General features: G+C 44.0%; 1 protein-coding gene across 2 annotated transcripts in view; it reads right to left on the reverse strand.

Annotated features, from left to right (window-relative positions):
• SLC7A10 (solute carrier family 7 member 10) overlaps positions 1 to 21,010 on the reverse strand; it is a 40,542-nt gene that overhangs the window by 11,262 nt on the left and 8,270 nt on the right. For both annotated transcript variants that reach the window (XM_054296315.1, XM_054296313.1), the window contains exons 2-3: positions 6,247 to 6,451; positions 207 to 358 (exon numbers count right to left, since the gene is read on the reverse strand). In XM_054296315.1, the coding sequence (XP_054152290.1) occupies positions 207 to 358; positions 6,247 to 6,451 (357 nt within the window). The remainder of the gene's footprint in view (positions 1 to 206; positions 359 to 6,246; positions 6,452 to 21,010) is intronic.

The following is a 21,010-nucleotide window of genomic DNA, read 5'->3' on the forward strand; positions in this document are numbered from 1 at the left end:
CTGGGTGCCTTTGTGCCTCCCTCTAGGCCCTTGTACTCTCTGCAGGCAAGGGCAAAGGGACAGAACATCCCACACCAGCCACCACAGTGCCTCTCCTGGGACCTCCCCACTGGCCTTTGGAGCTGGGGCCCTGACCCCAGCCTGGCTGGAGTGCCCCTTGTAAAACCAGGGCAAGATTTGTGTGGGTGCAAGAAGCAAATACTTACACAGACACACCATGGAGAGGATCCTGGAGGCATTATAGGGGGGGATGCAGTTGGGGAAGACAGGCTGCAGGACATAGTTGGAGAAGGTCAGTGCAATGACAGCCAGACTGGTTGGGTACATGATAAGCACTGCACTCCACAACAGCAGAAACCTGCAGAGACAAGGCAAAGCACAAGAGAGCTGGTGCTGTGCTGGAGGAGGTGACACACAGCCAGCTGTGCACAGGGAGTCAGGGCTGGGCACCTCCACCCTGTCACACACACCAGTGGGACCCTCCTCAGCCCTTCTCTCGTGTGCTCAGCACAATATGTATTTTAAATCAAACATTGTAAAGCAAACATGCCTTAGGAATGTGTGGAACAGTGAGGATTATGACCAGCAGGCATCTTTGGGTTTAACTCTGTGTCTAGAAAGGAGCTCTGCTGCTCCTGGGCTGACATGTCACCACAGCAGACAGCAGTCCCTGCACCTCTGAAGGGTTTTGGCTGCAGCCAAAGGCAGCAGCTGCACTTTTGGGACTGCTACCAGCTCCCTACTGGTCACTGGGGGGTTTCTTGTCACTGCTGGTGCTGGCTCTGTGACCCAGGTCAGTGCTGCAGTATTTGTGATGGATCACACAGCTGGGCTGGCTGCCTGCCTCCAACTGTGGCTTAAGATGATTAAGGTATTGTGCAAATATAAAGGGTGAGATATTTTGGTTTTTCATTCTGTGCAAAGGAAAAAAACTAGTTAAAAAGGCAGCAGTGGATCAGGTTAGTCTTTAAAAATATTTGAAGTATTATTATTTCTATAGTGAGAAGTAGTCATTGCAAGACAGTGAAGCTTTCCTTGCCATGTACATACACACACAGACACACACACACACACAGAGTCATTCATTCACATGCATGCACAAATATAATGTGCAGGGATGCATGACACAAATGAGGATTTGAGATAATATTTCCAAATATGACAGTATAGTTTCTATATTACGTGGGCTGCTCTTTAGGGGCTGCACCCACCCTGCTCCCAGCCCTGAAATCTGCACAGCTGAGGGAGCCTCTCTGTGTCAGCAGCCTGGAGGCAGTGCTGCTTCTGGCTGCTCCTCAGCTGAGCTGCAAAATGTCTCAGCCCCATCCTTCACTTTGCCTTCTTGTTCCTGAGAAGGATGGGGTAATTAATTAGCTACATAGATAATTTGCTAAACCAGACCAATGTCAGAGCTGGGTACCTTCCCAGCTGCCACTGTAGTTTTTTACAATAAACTCAGCAGTTTTTTCTTTCTCTTTATTTTGTTGTGTGAATCCCTTTTTGTTTTTTTTTTTTTTTCCCCTCCATTTCTAATGTTTTTCCTTGTGGTTCAGAGCAGTTTTCTCCCGTGATTGCTTTGTGCTATTTGGTGTTGTTGATGATGCACCCAGCTTGGGACAGCTCTGCAGATCCTGCTTGCTGAGTTAACTCTGCTGGTCCACACTGAAGAATAAACAGGACCTAAAGACTACAATAACAATTTGCTGAATATAATTTGGATACTGATGGTGCTGCCTGAGCTGTTTTGTGTGGCTCTTGACTGGCTGGGCCTTTGCAGAGGCTGCCAGGTTTTCCCTGCCATGTTTTTCTTCACCCATACAAAGTTTACACAAACTTTTAGCCTACATATGTAGGCGGAGAATTGTGTAAAACATTCAGTGGGGAGAATGAATCTGAAAAGACTATTTCAGGCAAAATTTGCCCTGGTTTCTATGCTGTAATATGGAGTGTGGGGTAGCTGGTATTGGTTAGAACTTGGTTTAATGGGAATGGATTAATGACAGTCATGGAACTGAAATGCAGGCTTGATAACACAAATTAAAGAAAATGCATAATTTTAGCAGAGGGGGGACAAAGTTGCACTGTCAAATGTGAAGCTCAAAAGAGGTATGGCACCAAAACAAGAAGGAAGCTTTGCCTAAGGTATAGGCCCACTTTAATGGTGTTTCTACATGTAAGTCTTAGTTAAAACCTATTTCTGAGGAAAAGCTCTCCTTGCTGGTCACTGAGATCACATTTCCATCCCTAAACAAGCAGCTGTGGGGCCCAAGGGGCAAGGCTGGCATGTGCCATGTGCTCACAGTGCCAGCAGCTGCCAGGGCTGGGGCCCAGCTGGGAATGGCTGCTCCTGGGGAAAATGGCTCATGGGAGATGATGGGGGAGAGGACACAGCTTAGCACACCTGGAATCACTTTGTTCTTCAGCTGGAAAGTGGCAGAATTATTGCCCTGAGGGCTGAGCTACAGAGCTGGAGATGGAACTCAACCCTACAGCTTTTCATAGTTACTCTGTAGCTGGGATCACAAAAATAAGAGAAGTCAAACAACTTCCTTGTTGCTGACTGAGAAGTGATCAGATTTTATAACAGGTTTGAGACAGCTGAATGTAAAGAAAAAGGAAGATGTAACTCGTTGGTTGGGTTTGGTTGGTTTTGGTTGCTTGGTTGGGTTTTATTTTTCTGAACACTGGAGTTTGCATGAGAAATTTGAGCTCCTGCACATGCTGGTGGTCAAGGAGCAGGTGAAATAATCTCTGTGCCTGTATTCCAGCTGCTGGCTGGATGGGCTCTGCTGTGTTTGGTTGTTGAGCCTGTTCCAAAGTTCCCTGAAGTCCATGGCCCACAGTCCATCAGTGTGGATATGAGTGAGATCCTGTCTACTCAGAGCCCTCCCTCTGTCCTAGGAACAGCCAGAGTGAGTGGTGCCACCTGCTACCCCTGGCAGGTGTGGCATTCATGTGGAGTGCCACCCATCCCTGGACCAAAACTGAATTTTTTTGCAGATACCTCAGCATACTAACTCCCTCACCTGTGGAAAGAAATAAACAACATGGTATCACCTGGGTCCTGAATAGTCTAGTGGACTTGGTGAAATTGGTTCTCAAATATCTGTTTGGGATATGCCTGGACTCCCTCAAGGATCTCAGATATGTTATGGATTCAAAGCAGCCTATGAAAATTAAAATTCCAGTGTACCCTACTTGTGCATTGGCAAAAGAAAACAGTTTGAAACAGGTGCTGTAGTACAGCTCAGGAAAAACTGGACTGGTTTAAACTGGAGCCAGTTTGAATACAATTAATGCCATCCTACATTGGTGGATGACTTACTGCCTTTGGAAAATTCAAAATTTTGCAATAACGAAAAAGAAACATGGAAGTATATTTGAACCATGTTACACTTGCAGTTTAGAGTGACACTTATGAAAGCTCTAGCTGCAAACTCTGCACTGATTTTGGTGAGGGTGAATGTCCAGAGAGCAGACTCTGCTGTGGTAGCTGCAGCATTACTGCTGAGCATTCAGAAGGAGTGGTATTGATCAGAAACTCACTGGAGGATTTGTTCTTCTGCAAGAATACCTATGAAGGCCTCTATTTATCATTTGGGGTGATGTTCTTTTGACTCAAACAGACTTGCAGGCCCACATCATGCAAGGAGAGCTGTGCTCAGAGGGCTCCTGCAGCACAGGCTGTGGCCATTCCCTGCAGTTTGTGCTCACACACAAATGCTGTTTAAAACCACAATGATTCCTAAATAGAGAGGAAAGAAGGAGTAACACTCTGGTACCAGACCAGAGCGTGGTAATACTGGAACCCTTCCTCACCTGTTCCTCCTCCCTTGGCCAGAGGAGCTGGGCAGTGTCCCTTCTCAGGGCTGTCCCCAGACAAGGTTTGCCATGACCACCACTTTCCAGCAGTGCTTCATGCTGTCCCTGAGCTATCCAAGGTGGCCCTGTCCTGCCTCTGTTACTGCATTCAGCTCCTCACATCACAGCAATGTGATTTTTTTCAATAAATAGTTATGTATCAGCTATCAATACTGCCAGTCACAGAAGCTGGGGCATGGAGTACTCCAGTGGCTGTCACAATCAAATAGTATTTCTTTGTGCCTTGTATCTGTGCAGGAAAACCTGCATAGATATATAAAAATTAATAAATGGGAGGATTTTGGGAGACAGGGACAAGACAACAGAAGTGGAGTTGTTGTGGTCTGGATGGGTACAGTTGTGGTCTTACAACAAACACCTTTTTCTGAATAGACCAAAATATCCAGCTGGTCACTGGGACAGCCAGATGCACAGAAAGGCAGGTGCACTAAAGCTTTGTGTGCTGAGTTTGATGTGCTCAGCTGTAGAAGGATTAAATCAAAAAGCAGCAGTGGGTTTTGTGCCAGGGAGGCACAGGGCAGCCCCTTGAAGCTCAGCCTGCCTGTGCCCAGCCAGGGCTGGATGGGCACTCCCAGGTGGGGAGCTGGGGGTGCTGGAGCTCACAGAGCTGCAGCCTTAAGGTGGTGGCTCAGCAAAGGGCAGCAGGGCACAATCCCAACTTGGCTTTACTGGGAAATATGACCCAAATCCCCCTTTTACACCAAAACCTGCCTGATGGCTCTTGCCTAGTGCAACACTTTGTCACAACAGTGGGACTATTTCTTTTCTTGAGAGAGAGCTAACTTCTGTACACAGGCGGGATGGGAACACTGCTTCCCTTCAGGTGGCAGGTTGTGCTTTTTTGATATTGCGTGTGCATTAAAAGCCTGGACACCAAGCAAGTGCTGCCCAAGCAGAATTTCCTGCCTTGGGAGGTGAGGCTGTCCCCAGGTTCATGCTGGGCAGTGATCAGTCGGCTGCTGTGTGGTTAGTTACAGCAGCTGCACAGCTTGGTGGTTGCAGGGGCCAGACAAGTTCTCTGAATGTGGCAGAGGGAGCTGAGGAACAATTTAAATTAATTTTAATTGAATTAAATGAAATTTTAGTTGTACTTGATTTCTAAGTAGTTTCATTTTCCCTCCTAGAAAGCAGAATTCCTTTGGTTTTGTGGACCTTTCGTGTTGCTGGCCTCTATCACAGTGATGTTCCAGGGGTGGGACTTGTGCCAGTCTGTGGGGTTCTGTGCTCTCAGTTGCCCTGTCCCTGCTTGCAGACCCTGCTCCTGTCAGCAGGCACTGGGGAAGCAGAGCTCTGCTGTGCTCCTGCCCCATGAGAGGACACACCTGAGTGGAGCTCAGATCTGGTTAGCCAAGCCAGTGCTGTTGTTGCCTCCATCTGTTCTGTGATGTCGCTGTAATTTTCTGTGCAAAGCAGGACAGCAGTCAGAGGGGAGATCCCATCAGCTAAAGAAACACAGACTTCATGAACCGTCAGGGCAATGGCTGAAGCTTGGCAAGCATCAGAAATGCCCCTGTGAGCAGGCATGTCTGCAGTGCTGGCTGTGCCTGTGTGGCACTGAGCTGAGGCAGAAATGAGAGGACAGCCTTTGGGACAGGGTGACAGACTGCCTGTGTTATGCCTGTCTTTGCTCAGCAGCCAGCTCAACTGTTAGAAGCCCATTTTCCATCTCACATGAGAAGGAATACTCTGGTTTGGTGGGGGTTTTTCCTTACTCTTTCTCTAGTTTTCTGTACTGGTGCTTATTTTTCTTAACTAAACCACCAGCATGTGGTTTGGCCTCTCTAGTCACAATGAAAGAGCTGCTCAGAACATTCTGGTGCTTCTCTAGTAGTCTGTGAGTACAGGCTGGCAGCTTAATTAATTGTGTTGAATCCATCAAAAAATGTACACTGTAAAAAAGATAGCCTCCTCTCACTTGTCCCTTCCTCACATCAGTATTATTTTCAAAGAGAAATCCTTCCCTGAGTTAGCATTCCCCCCTCTCTGTATTTACTTGGTGATTCTGGACAGCAAGTCAAGCAGCTTTGTTTTATTTGTGGTGAGCAGCTCCAGCCTGGCCTGGGATGGGTAAAACTCTTCCACGCAGGCACTGATCATTCATGGTTTGCACACAGGAACATCACTGAGACACAGCATCACCTCCTCTGTCATGGACTTTGAGGGAAGTGAAAGGATCTGTCACCTTCCCTTGGAAACAGCACTGGGAGCTCTGTGTGGGGACAATTTGGTATTTCTAACACAGAACAGAAAGATTGATTTTGCTGAAGCATTTTTATTAACAAATGTAGTCTCTTCCAAGTTTCCCACACCAAACACACAGCATAAATGTGCTTTCAAATCAGTTTATAGAGAGAGGATACTTACCCAGCCAACCCACCAAAAATCTCAGTGACATAGGAGTAGTCCCCTCCTGACTTGGGGATGGTGACCCCCAGCTCAGCGTAGCACAGCGAGCCCAGGGCAGCCACGCCGCCCCCCAGCACCCAGATGATGAGAGCCAGTCCCACCGAGCCTGCGTGCTCCAGAACTCCTTTGGGGGAAATAAAGATCCCAGAGCCTATGATGTTACCTGCAAAGGACAACACGACAGCAGTCAGGGAAAAGAAGGTAAATAGCTGGCTTTTATTTATTCAAAAGAAGGGAAACAACCCCAGAGCCCCCGCTCAAATAAAAAACTCAGTCGTGCCACCCCTGTGCTCCCATTTCAGATTTTGTATGACTGCACTGTTTCTGATTATGCCCTGGCAGAAGTGCTGCCATTTATCAGTAATCAAAGATGCTAAATGTGTGCTCAGCTCTGCTGCTGAGGATCCATGAGTTTTCTGGCATCAACTTCCTCAGCCTGCAAACTCTCACCTGCCATGCCCAAGTGTATTACTGCAAGGAGTTAGAAGTGACTTTGTAATGAAGACTTTTCATCCACTCCTAAGAGGAATTTGAACAAATTAAGGCAAATTTCCAGGGAGTTTGGGAGGTAAAAAAATAAGAGGGTATCATTGTCTATAACGATGGGCCCAAAAGGTGTGCTTGCCACCAAGGGTGGATTTAAGATTGTGCTTGAAAAAGCAATCTCAAAGTCTGAAATATTAAAAATCCATAAGCATTTTGTACTTGCAATACCTGTGCTGCTTAGTGATCAGCCATAAAATGTAAAGTTATAATGTGGCATGGCTAAAATGTTGGACAGCATGAGACAATTGAGATGATGTGAGTTCAGGCAGTGCTGGGTATAGAAAAGGAGTGCTGGAAACCTCCAGGTGCTCTTTTTCCATGTGGGGTCAATGTGTGTTACATTGTGGGGGAGCAGCTGGCTCAGGTCAGGCACGGAGGGTGGCAGTGGCTGGGGTGGCACCAGGCTGGGGCCTGTCCCCAGTGGGGCTCTGCAGGGCTCCACCCTCAGCCCTGTGCCCAACACCTTCACTCATGGTCTGGAGCAGGACCCAAAGGAGCCCTCAGGGATTTGCTGATGGCACTGAATGAGGAGGAGCTGTTGGCTCCTTGGAGGGCAGAGAGCCCTGCAGAGAGCCCCAGGCAATGGCAGAGAGGGCAATCCCCAGCCACTGTCACCCTGGGCACTGAGAGCTGCAGAGCAGCTGCAGGAAGGGCCCTGGGGCTCCTGGCCAGTGGCCACTGGAGCTGAGCCAGCAGTGCCCTGGGGACAGCAGGGACATCCCTGTCCTGGGCATCAGCCCCAGCACTGCCAGGCCAGGGGGGATTGTTCTGCTCTGCTCTGGGCTGGGGCAGCCTCACCTTCAGTGCTGGGGGCTCTTTGGGGCGCCAGAGCATGAGAAAGACATGAAGGCATTGGAGAGTGCCCAAAGGAGGCCATGAGGGTGGGGAAGGGTCTGCAGGGGAAGCCTTGAGAGTCTTTGGTGCTGATGTGTGCCACAGTTTAACAGTTGTACTCCTGCATATGGAGAAAGACCTCAAGTGATAAAAACCTCTTAAAGATTACCTGCTACTTGCCAGCATACATACCTGTGTACCTGCATTTTCCACAGATCAACGTGCCTGAGCACACTGCACTGCTGGGAGGAGCTGGTGGTGTTCTGGGGAGCATGCTGAAGGTCAGACATAGTGTTTTTTACCAAGATAGAGCTGTTGGTTTCCATTGCCTCTTTGGGATGGAATCATATTCCTTTCTGGCCACTCCAGTACTGAGCAAATGCCCAAAGGCAAATGGGTCCACTGACTCCTTTCATGCCACCTTCTCCTATTCTTGTTCTTTTTAGCTCAGGTTTGCTGCTATTTTGGGAGCAAAGAGCAGATGCACATGCTCACCCTTCCGCTGGCTCTTAGTTTCCACCCCTGTCCCCTGGGTCACCTTTCCATGTTGTGCATACATGAGGAAAGGATGCAATCCAAACACAGCCTGGCATCCCTCAGACTGGTAATGGACACGAAATCCAAGGTTCCAGGGGGTCTGCAGAGCTGAGAGGTGGTGCTGGCAGGGTCTGCCCTTTGTGCTGGCCAGGGGCTGAGCTGTGGGGGATGGACAGAGCTGCAGGGGGGTGAGAAAGGTGGGGAATGCAGAGACAAACATCAGCAGCACCAGGGGAAGCAGCGGGATCTGGCCATGCTGTGAGACACCCAGGGGAGAGGGCTGGCTCCTGGTGAGGTATAACTGCAGGAGAAAGGTGGTGGCAGTGATGTGGCACAGTGCAGGCTTGTGGGGATACCAGTTATTGGTTTCTCTGGGTCTGGACTGAAGGCACTTGAGGTAGCTCATGTTCAGACTCAGGTGTTCATTATTTCTTATCAGTAAAACAGTCTCACTGCTGTGAGCTCAGCAGCTTTTCATTAGAAGGCACAAAGTGGCCAACAATCTCTTGTTCCAAGGTCTTTTAAGACTAAACTCTCCAATTAAGAGCTGACACCTGGATTATTTTCCCTTTTAACCCAATAACTGATCCCAAAGAGCCCACAATGGGAACTTTTCTGCCCAATTACAAAATGCCACCCAAACCCATGGAGAAGAAACCCAGGATGACACCCTGTGCCCTCCATCTTGCTGCCATCCACAACACACTAAAAATCCCAAAACCTCAATTTCTCACCCAGTGATGCACCTACACTGCTCTCTATAATCTATTTCACACTTTTGTGGGTTCCAGTCTATCTTGAATTCTGGAAAACTTTCTCCAGAGTGAGGGTCAAAGTCAGAGCTGCCCTGGGGGTCAGGGCACCCCAGAGCAGACACAGAAATATTCCCTGTGTGCCCTGGGTTTGCACACAGGCTGAACAAACATGATGTGGGTTTTGAATGCTTGCACTCAGCATTGTCAGAGCTCTCTGTGTTTCATCTCTCTGTGTTTCTCTGCTCATCCCTGGCAGCCTGGGTGGTGGGCACTGAGGGGCACTGGCACTGGGGCTCTTTCCCAAATCCAAATGGCTGCAGGGAGGAGGTGTCTGTGGCCTACTGTTATGGTAAGGCTGCCAAAGCAGTCCTCCTCATCTGCAGCTCTGTCTGAGCTGGAAACAGCCAGAACTTCCTTTGTTTAAGGAGAATATGTTCTAGGTGCAGCCACCTGTAGGAGCAGGACAAGGACCAGACAGATTTCTTGATAGTTCTTTCCTACGAGCATTCTACTAATTTTTTTTGTAGAAGATTAAATAGTGATTTAATTTTGTAGAAATTAAATAGTGAATCATATTTTAATAAATGTAATATCCTTCATGAATGAATAAAGAATAAGGCAAAATTACCTTCCAAAGTCCTTACGGATTTCATATTACTTTGCACTCACAACATGTGCAAAAGCCATATCAGTAGGAGTGGAAGTGCTACACTCCTTCTGATAACAAAATGTTCTTATGAAAATCTGCCATGAATGTGGTAAATGTGCCCAAAAAGTACCTTCACTTCACTTGGTGTAGAACATGTTTAAAAATAGGTGGAGATACTGAAATGCTTCAGAAATGAAGATGCCAGAAACTGCCTGATGAGAAGCAGTTTTCAGGAGGTCTTGGTCAGCAGGAATTGGAGGGAATTTGGTGAGCAGCTTTAGGGGTGAGAAAATGCAGCATGCACTCTTTCCCATACATAGCATTGTATTTTATCATCTCTTGTTTCTTGGTGTTTGTTGCCTTTTTTCATCCTTTTCACAATAATATGGAATCATTGGTATAAAAATACCATGACAACCTCAGATTTTGTTTAAAAATTATGTTACCAACAATTATGAGTCAGAAGGCAAGCAAAATATCCTGAAATAAATATATATCACTTCTGAGATCTTATCCAATGTCATGATTATTTTTCTGGTGCAGGACAATGTTGAGAGCAGTTTCCACATCCTAGAAAAATAGGAAATGGGGGAGAGGAATACAAAATAAAAAAAAAAGGAAAAAATATCTGTGTCTCTTTATCTCTCCAGTCAAGTAACACATCCAGCAGTGCTGGTAGTAAAATTGGTAGAATGTTTGCATGGAAGAACCATCAGAAATGTGTCTGGTCCTTGTCCTGCTCCTGCAGATAGTTGCACCCAGAAGGTATTCTCCTTAAAGAAAGAAAGTTCTGGCTGTTTCCAGCTCAGACAGTCCCAGATGAGGAGCCCAGCCTGTTCTCTGTGAGCTGCATGCTCAGCCCGAGCAGCCAAACTTGTGATTCCTGGGCCAGGTGAATGAACCCAAACCAGCTGTTACAACATGGGTGTGAAGTGGGTCCAGCCTCTCCCATCAGCCCTGCTCCATCTCTGCCTCAGTGGAAGTGGGTCCCAAACCTGGTTTTCTGTGAAGAGAATGCCAAACCCCCATCCTTTCAAATCTCCAGTTGTTTATCTAATTGTGCTTAGGATCTTTTGTGACCTGGCCCTGGAATGGGTTTCCAGACCAGTCACACACATGCAGTGTGTGGTTTTGCTCTGAGGTCAGCACTTCATGTGGAGCTAAACCATTTGGGAACTGTGGTAATGATGTGACAATTAGAACATTTGGCTTATTGAAAAATCCAGTGTTTTCATTTTGCCTTTGGCTTTTGAACTATGAGAGTGCCTTTGGGGTTAGATGTGGGGTTTTGATGTCTTTTAATATAACTATGAGAACTGAAATTCATTTCTTAAACAAAAGCTGAATTCTCACCAAAACACTTCAAGAACTGCACTTTGAAGGAAAACAGTATCCCTGTGCTTGTGAGAAAAGAAAGGAACTTGGTAATATTTGGCATATTCACTTAGTATGCAAAATCCTTAGGGCATCTTTCATTTATCTGCAGAACACAATACACACAGACTATAAAAACAGTGGATCTTGCAGCTTGTTGAAAGCATCCCTCAGTTCTGTAAAAATTGATTTATTATATGTAGAGACCATATTTGGTCTTTCTTGGATAAAACCAAGCAATTTCCTGTATAGCTAGCAAAGAAAAATATCAGTCATTCCTTTTTATTGCATGCACATTTCTTTAAAGATCTGTTGTACATCTGAAATTCTGGATGGATCAGTAATTATCATTCCATTCCACTTTTTTCCTTGCAAGCCTTCTGATGAAATCCTTTCTTCTATTCTTTTAGTATAGTTTTAATATAATATATATCATAAAATAATAAATCAGCCTCCTGAAACACGGAGTCAGATCCTCATCTCTTCCCTCATCCTGGGACCTCTGTGAACACTACCACAAACCTGATTTCAGGTCCAGCTCTCTCTTGATATATTGGTATACTGTATCCTCAACAGGCAGTTTTCACTGAGAATAGAATAACAATCAAAAAGTTCTCCCATCCTCTCAGGACTCCCACATCCAGGTGGACATTGCCCAGCCAACAGGATGACAGTCTGTGTCACTGCTTAAAAAAGTTCTCTTATCAACAAGTGCTGAAGCTTTGCATCCTGCCTAGGAATTATAAATAAATATATCTTTTTTCAGTAGAAAATATTGTAAAGAATTGAGAATCCTGTTTGGCAACAGCAACAAAGGAGCTTAATCAAAAGGAATTGTGCTTTGCAAACTGTTTCAATCCAAATTAAATATGAGGTGTATTATGTCAATAATGTGACTCATCATGGATATTTATTTATGTATGTATTTAGCAGAAATCTGCTAAATGAAGCAGCTTCTGGTGCAGCTAATTACCAGTTAATTGGCTCCCAGGAGTTAAGCAGTCCCAGCTGAGGATGTCAGTGACCAGTTTTGACTGCCACTGCCCCTTTGTGAACTCAGGGCATGACACAGATACAAAGCCAGTCAAGAAATAAAATACCCAGCTCATAATTTTGGTGCAAACTGGAAATTGTGTGGCAGCACAGACAGTCCCAATGGCTCTGTTTATTCCCAGAAAATGAACTTGCTGCTCTGTGCCCTGGCTGAGCTGGAGCCCTGGCTCAGCCACGTGCCAGGAGGGGAGGCTGCCATGCAGCACACAAGTGCACATCCAGTGCAAGGATTGAAGTGTCCCCTCCTCCCCCTCTGAAATACAAAGACTAAATGAAATTCTGAATCAAGACATCAGCTCTATAAAATTGCTAGGCTGTAGGGACTCAATGGAATTAAAACCATCAAACACTTCAAGTGCATTTTCTTAACCTCTAGTCAAACATGAATTTAGGCTATGTGGCAGTTAAGATATTTGATGCAATTTCCTGGAGTTTTTTTGATTTTAAATAGCATTCAGAAAACTCTTAGTGAAAAACAGATAAAGAATAAAAGGATCTATAAAGCCTGGAATTAAAATAATAGCCATTTAATTTCATATGCAAGCAAAAAAATGGAACTTCTGTATCAGTGGAAAATGAATTATGGCTGCTTTGCTAATGTGCTTGCAAAGAAAAACCCTCAAAAAGGGCTGTAAAAATAACAGTGATAATTTAATGTTTACAGGGATTAGTATTTAACAAAATTAAACTTAAAACCTGACTTCAAATATTTATGTTAAAATTCCTAGCAAGCCAGAACATGACCAGCCATTATAAACTGCTGTTCCAGCATTCCAACAGGATTTTACTGTGTTAAGAATTTATAATCTGATTATACTACACACAGCTTTAAAGATTTAAAAAATCAGGCTGCTTCAAATACTGACACAAGAGTTTTCTTTAACTTCTGTTACATGTATAAAGATCATTTACCTTCTGAGCACTAATATGCAGGTGTAGACAATGAAGGCCTGAACAAACAAAATTTTCTAACAATGAAGGTGTGGATAGAACAGAAAGCTGAGTTAAGGAAAGTAAATATTTCAGGCATAGCTTCACTAATGATACCTGATGCAGCCTTACTGTTCCAGTGATTAGGGTTAGATTTTGCTATTGCATGAGGTACTGTGGAGAGCTGTAAATAATTTAAATTTTTATATATTAAAAATCAATACCTGCTCAGCAAGGCACAGCTGTGCCCTGCCCAGCTGCACAAAGGACAGGGAAAAAGCAGACTTGCCCATCTGGTGGGAAATGGGCTGGAAATATCTGTTATCTGGAGAGCCTGTGGCAAGGATGGAATATCATCCTTATCCTGAATTTTAGTGAATGTTACTGTGGGTGCCAAATTTTTGGGTTGCTGTTCTCTCCAGTAATCATCCAGTCTGCAGGATGATGGCATATAGCCTTCCCCAGAGAGAGAGCAACCTCTGCCTTCTCATCTGTTATTGTAAGAAAATATAAGAGTTATTAAATTGCAAAGACCACTGATAAACAGAATGAGCAAGTGGATGCACCTTGTGCATGGCAGCTGCAGTGTTGTGATTTTGGGAGTGTGTTAGGCAGTTGTGCTGCAATTAGATGAAAAAAATCACAATTTAGAGAAGAGCAATCAAGGTAAATTTGTGCTAACTTCAGTCTTCACAGGACCTTTAATATATCTGGGGCCATTTGAATGGTTCTTTAAAAGCAGTAAGCCACACATTTGGCTCTGGCTTAAGGTATATAAATTGCTGAATAATGAGGGTTTGTTTGGATTCCCTTTCCACGGGCAGTGGAAGGCAGCCTTACAGGAATGCAGTACTCTAATCCTGCAAGATGCATTTATGGCACTGCAGTGCTTTGCTTTTCAGCTGGAGCCTGCTGCTTGCCCCAGGAGACTGACCATGCTCAGGCCATCAGTAATCCAACCTCTGCCCAAGTACCCAGCAGCTTAAACCCACAAAAATGGGGTGGTTTAAAATTTCTACCTTTTTGTAAAATTAGCAATAATTTGTCAATTACTGTTCTTCAACAGGAGCAGGTTAACCAAGAGAAACTTAATCAGGAAAGCTTTTAAGCCTCTGTTTTGGTAACATGGTATTCACAAAATACTTTCAAAGCAGGTTCCTTTGGCATGTGTTGACTACTTGTAGGAAGGGCACACCTGTACCATAAGGACCTCACTAAAGGAGATACAATGTGGGGATATTCTCATTATAGTACTTGAGTCAAATGCAGATGTTCCAATAACCAAAACCAGTCCTGGAACCTCTGATCCAGTTCTCTGGCTGGCAAGCATCATGCTCTCCTGCAATTAGATGTTTGTATGTGAGCAATCCTGAGTATGTATGTGGGCATACACTAGGTTTGATAGGAGAATTTACAAATCCTTTTGTCCTTTGGTCCAAAATTGCAGGACCTACAACTGAGAGGGAAACCTGGTTGTCCCTATCAGTCAGTGCCAGTGCTGCCCTGCTGGAGAGCAAACATCCAGCACATATCTGCAGCAAGGCAGATAAATGGCCAGAGGTGCTGGGGATCTGGCCTCTCAGGAGCATGTGAAATAATAAAGATGACAGATGTCTGCTAGTACATGGTTTTATTCAGTTTTATTTGATTAACACTGTTACAGTGTGTTTATTTCAAAGGAGAAGTTAAAGCCTCTATGATAGGATTTTGTTGTTGCTCTAAACTGAAACTCCTTTTATTCTGCTAATCCTTTCACAGGCTGCAGGCTCTGTCTCCTCTTTTCAGGCACACAGTCCACTGCTTTATTTCCTGCTCCTCTGTTCTGACTCTTGTACTTGGTCTGACTTCTCTACTTCCTTAACTTCTGACTTGCTCTCCTCTTCTCTTGCCAGCGTTGGGGTATGTGGGCTGCATTTCATTACCATGGAGAGGAAACCTCAGCCTCCCTTGCCCTTCTCTGTGGCTGCAATGATAAGGCAGAAACATCAGGAAAAGCCTTCTCCTGGGGACTGGGAGACTTTTTCAGTGGGATATTCTCACTGAAAGCTCCCACACCCTGCTGCACTCAGAGCACTACAGCTGTGCCAGGAGGGGATCATAACCTGCTGCTTTTGCTGAGCTCCATATTGCACCTTCCTCTTTTGCCTTATTCCTTGGCATCAGGGGCCTTGAACAGGGTTTGTGGCAGGGCAGTGCTGCCAGGTAAGCATGAGGGAAGCCCACAGACAGCTGCAGAGCAGTAATTCTTGGTGCTCCCATTGCATCCCCACTGGCAGTGGCACCTGGGTCTATGGGGAACAGAGGCTCAAATTTCCCCCCTGACTATGGGACATAAAGGAGCTCTGTGACCCTCCAAGCAAAGGAGAGAGGCTTCAACCCTCCTGCTGATTTCCAAAGAGAAACTGAGTGCCAAGCCTGCCTTGGTGCCGTGAGAAGGGTATGGAGGATCCCTATGACAGTGCCTGGATTGCCCTGGTAAGAAGCTGCAGCTCTGCCCACTGACTGCTCTGCAAACACTGCAGCTTTTTGTGGCTTTGGCCCTTGGTATCTGTCCAACATCTGCTTTCTGTGCTCTCTGCATCTCAGTATCCTGACTGGCAATTTTACCTGCAAAGGGCAGAAATGTGTTGATCAATCCCCTGATGTAGAAATGGGAGTGGGTAAAGCTCTGCCCTGCAAGCATGCTGGGGGACATGGGGGTCTTCTCTAGGACACTGTGTGACTGATAAATTCTGATTTCAAGGAAAGCACCTGACAGTGGAGATTGGTCCTTCTGTGGTGGCTTAGGGGGCAGATGCCAGCCCATTCAGCTGATTTAATGTTTGTCCCTCAGCTGAGAAATCCCACAAGTGACAGCTGCATTTCTCACAGGGCTCTCTACACCTGCAATGATTTTTGGTATTTACCAAGAAGAAAAGCAGTTCCAAAAGGCTGCTGTAAAGCTCACCAACTCAGCTGTGAAAACAGCCAAAGGGTTCAGCTGTGCTGGGCAGTGCTGTGGCTCAGACAGGACCATGTGACAGCCACAGCTCTTCAGCAGGCCACTCTTCAGCCCTGCTCATGCCAATGGTAAAGACCCCTGCACCATCTTTGAAGCATCATTTTTTTTATAGGAAATGCTGGATTTTCCCCCTTTTTTCTCCCCTCAACTCTATTCTTTTTGCTCACTGATTGATCACAGTGAACAGATTATTCAGTCTGGAAACTTCAATAGGAGCTGCTGCCCAGTGGGAAAGCCTCTTGCTGTCCATTCCTGAAAGCTATCAGTCCTCATGGATGTGCCATTGGCCAAATCAGAAAGATTAAATAAAGCATCAGGATGCAATTTGGACAGTTACACAGCACACAGAAGAATTTTTTGTTAGACAAGTGTAGGCTCTAGAGGAAGAAACCAGCCTGGAAGTTGGCACATCTCTCTGACCCCCTCATTGCTCCACACTCCCTGCTTACCTCTGCAGATCTCTGGTGTGAAAAATGTTCCTCCTTGCAAATGAAAAACTTTGTTTGCATGTATTGGTGTCCTTGCAACCCTCAGCTAAGGCTGCCAAAAACCCATGTGTGCTCTGCACCAGCCAAGGGACACTGTGGGGATTTATGAGGCAGCATGACAGGAATGAGCAGGTCTGGAGAAAAAACACAGCTTGAACTTGATGGCTCAACTGCAAATAAAGCAAAACCTAATTCCCACTCTTGCCTCTGATTTTCACTCAAATTACTGGGTTTGATGATGAGCCCTGCAGAAGTGTCCTCAGGCTAGTTGGTGGATTTTTGACTGTGCTTACACAGCAAACTTGGGATCCATCAAGAGCATCTCTAAACCAGGCATCACTTCATCCTTGATTTCTGAAAGGGTATAATGGGAACTTCAGGATGCTAAACTTTTAAGGTAAAGCTTATTCTTCAATATTACCCTGAATAGTAAAAGGCTAAAGTGTTCGAAGTGCCTTCCTGAATTGCAATTCCTGGCAATACATATTTAAAACAAAGCTATGTGAAAATGGCAGTAACAAATCATCCAAATACTTCAACTGCTGTGTTATAGCTCATGTTATTGAGAAGAAAGATTGATTTAGAGTCTCCTGTAAGGTCTACTGCCACTGCCTAGGATCTTACACAACCTTATTTTGGATGCAGATGTAAACAAGACATGAACTTCTTAGCAAAGCTTGGGGATGTTGCAGGTTTCACACCTCCTGAAAAGAAAATCATTCAATCTCCTGAGTTTACATTCTTCTGGCTGTAAATCTGTGTTAGTTTTACCTCTTAGCACAGTAATCTCAGCATTCACATCTCTAAGTGGCTTTATCTCTGTTTTATCAAGGAATACAAAGATAGGCTATGGTCAATGAACTGAGGTGGAATTTAAAAGTAATAAAATTTAAAAAAAGGTATTTATGCTTCCTGGGGTGTGCACAGCTATTGCACAATGATACCTGACTTAAAGCTTGCACTTAACTCAAAATGCACTTTGGTAAACAGCTCAACCTGAGTTTAAATGAGATTTACAAACACCAGCTCAGTGTACACTTTGACAGACACCACTTATGATGCTGTGTTGCTGTCCTCATGTACTTAGAACCAGTTCTGACTTGTATCTTGACTTTATTTTTAAATATATAATTTATTTTAAAGAACATGTTTAGTCAATTTTACTGCAGAGAACTAGAAACTCCTGGATTTCCAAAAGAAATGGCAGCTTTTCGTGCAGTTCTTAAATATCTTTGATCTGGGAATTCAAATCCTGATCAATTACCTGTTGTAATATGATCAGGATTTAGCAAAATTGCTACATAATATTCTTATGCATGTATAAATCTTGTATTTGCAGATATCACAACTACCTTTTGAAATTAGGTATTTTGAGAATTATGAACTTCATGTTGCTCACTGATATCTTTATGTAACAGGTTTATCTAAGCAGTTGACCAGCTGTATAAAAAATTCATCAAAACAATGTCACTCCTGCCCCCTGAACAGAAAAACTTGTTCATAGAATAGTTTGAGTACACAGAAACATGGAATTAAATTAGCTAATCCTGCAAAACAGATGTTCACACAGACTTGAACATCCCTGTATCACAGTGTATGGGACCCTGCTTATAATCCACATTTTCTGTTCTAGCTTTGTAAGAGTTGGAGATCTGTCTTGTTTTCTGCTTTCCTGGTTTCCTAAACTATCAGACTTATGTTTGAAGCATGTTCTTTACAAATGTCACTTTACAGAAGTTTCTCCTTGGTTTTTGGTTTTTCAGTTCTAGTCCTTCTGAGCTGCTCAGCCAAGAGCTCCTCAGACAGAGGGCCTCAAAAGGAAACAAAGGCATTTCAATAGATGGAATATTCACAGACCTTTTCAGGGGGGTTCTGTGAGATGGCTAAAAGTGAATTTGCTCCTGTTTCCCTTTGTGTGCCCCTTTCCCTGTCTGAAATAGAGAATGATCCCCACCTGCTGCAAAGGCAGCCAGGATGCTGCTCCTGCCCCTGGCTGTGTTTGCTCAGTGACAAGAGTGCTCATTTTTGGATTTGGGGTACAGTGAGGGAATGGGATTGGCCCTGTAAGTTCAGTGAATGAGAACAGATTACACTTGTTGGCTTTGCTCTCTGCTGTGCCAGCTGAACACAGCAAGGCTCATTCTCTGACTGCCAACCTTGCTCAGGTATGGGGGCAATCAAGGATTAATGAGTTTGCATCTAGCTGTTTTAATTTAATTTAAAGCCTATGAGGCAATGAAGTCCTCACAGGACTTGTTGTCTTCAGCAGGATTTGAGGGACTTGGGACCAGTTAAGAAAAGGGTCTTTAATTTTCTGTCAGGAGCACAAGCATGTGAAGGAGAGCTGTTCCTTCTGCATGCACTTGTAATATGTACAGGATTGGCACCTTTTGTAAAGTCTGCTTAAATCTTGCTGTGTTGCTAGGGAACTGGCCCTGTCCACAACCAAAAAACATGGAGACATTGTGTCCTACTGGTTTCTGGCAGAGTTTACCATAAGAAATGGCTTAATTGCAACAAGATCTACTAGCAGGAGTACAAAAAATGTGATTTGTCAGCTTTTTTGTCAGCTTTTTTTAAATTACAAATATTTTAATTCTATCACACACATGGAAATCCCTTTCAAGCTAAAAGCTAGGCATGTGAGGACAGCACCAGAATCAAACACTTCTTTCCTTTATTCTTTAAAATACTGATTCAGCTATTTTTAAATTTACTTGAGTCAAAGTACAGTGTTTGCAAGCTTAACAAGCTTGGATACTCTCTGCTCTTTTGTACTAACTAAGGCTATTACTATTTTCAAGACTCTTATAAAAAGAATTCATTATCTATGTTTCCAAAATGTATGGTTTTTCAAGTTTTCAGACTGCATTTAAAAGTATTAGAAAAAAGAAACCTGTATTTATGGAGAGCTAGAATGACATTTCTGATACAGTTTCTTAACCCTTTCAGGATATCAGAACCGTCTGAGTTGGTTTAAATTAGTGATAAAACAAGGCTTGGAACCCCAGATACCAAAGAATAAGTCTGCTATCAAAACAGGACAAAATTTGGGCAGAGAAAAAAATAAGCCATGGGGAAATCAAAATGAAGTATAGTCTGAGGTGACCTCCCTTAAACAAGTAAATCCTGTCCTATTAAGCTCTCAGGAGAGCTGCTAAAGAATTTTGAAATAATCCAGAGAAGGAACTCAACCCCACATTTTCATTCTTGTCAGTCCTTTTCTTGCAACTCCCTAAGAAAAAATGATCCCTTGTGTGTTTGTCCAAAAGGATGAATTTTTATTGTATAAAAGCACACACTTTAAAGCTGTAAGTCTTCATTCCTTGGCAGTCATTAACTTCAGGTTTATGGAGAAACACAAATTGATCCTTTCCAAGGCATGGGTGGGCAGGGAGGCAAAAAACTCTTGTGGATTCATCAGCCTTCTTTGTGGGGCCTGACCAGGAGCAATCTCACAGCACAATACCATTGCAAACCTGGAATATCTGGCACCTGTTAATAGCTTTTTCTGCTCCTCTCAGGATAGTTACACAATTTAACAGCAAGAAGATGGAAGATACAGGAACTGGGAGACCAGCCAAGCAAGGATGTTTTTTCTTGTTACACCTGTAGCTTATAATGTCATATATGTCTACACAAGGGCAATGGGCTTTTCAGAAAACTCCTTGTGTTACAGAGAAGGTGTTTCAATATACAGACCTCAGCTTTTGTCTTCCACTGTCTGGATGTATCTCTGTAAGAGAACAACTTTTTACACTGACTGCTCATCCCTGGATTGTCTAACCGAGAGTTAATGTACAATAATTAACATGTCTGTGTGTTGATCAGTGCCACATGTGAATTAGAACACGCTCATCCCTGGATTTTCTAACCCAGAGGTAATATGCAAAAATTAACGTGTCTGTGTGTTGATCAGTGCTACATGTGAATTAGAACATGCTCATCCTTGGATTTTCTAACCCAGAGTTAATGCACAATAATCAACGTGCCTGTGTGTTGATCAATGCTACATGTGAATTAATAATTTTGTGATGGACAGCCTTGTGATCTTCATTGCCACAGATCACATTAATATTGTGGATTTTGGCTCTCTGACCCAGTGTATTCAACAGAGTGAGTTTCTTCCTTAACTTGTTTTCTCCTGGATGTAAATAAGGCCCTTATGTTGTTCAAACATCATTTTTTTGTGGTATACTATTTTGAGATGTTTGGCCTGATCTAGATTAAGCAGCTTCATATAACTGATGAAAGAGCTATTGTTTTTCACAGCAGAAAAACTGCCACTCATCCAGATCACTGACCTATTTCTTGGAGTTAGAGGTAACCTTTCTGAAGTTTTACTGCTTTTAAATGGGATGTTTCACACTATTGATATTTTGGTCCCATATCTGAAGTGTGATTACGCCATTATTTAAGGATCAGATAAAAAAGAATTCAACTTGATTTTCAGATGCCAAAAGATTTTAGTTTTCTGTAAGTTTTGGTACTATTGTAAAGAAAGTATTAAATGAATCAGAGCAATTCAGCTCCAGGGGTTATTCCACTACTCCAT

The sequence above is a fragment of the Melozone crissalis genome, unplaced genomic scaffold, assembly GCF_028551555.1.
Source record: "Melozone crissalis strain CALT ecotype California unplaced genomic scaffold, PUWL_Pcris_2 ptg000007l_1, whole genome shotgun sequence".
NCBI lineage: Eukaryota > Metazoa > Chordata > Aves > Passeriformes > Passerellidae > Melozone > Melozone crissalis.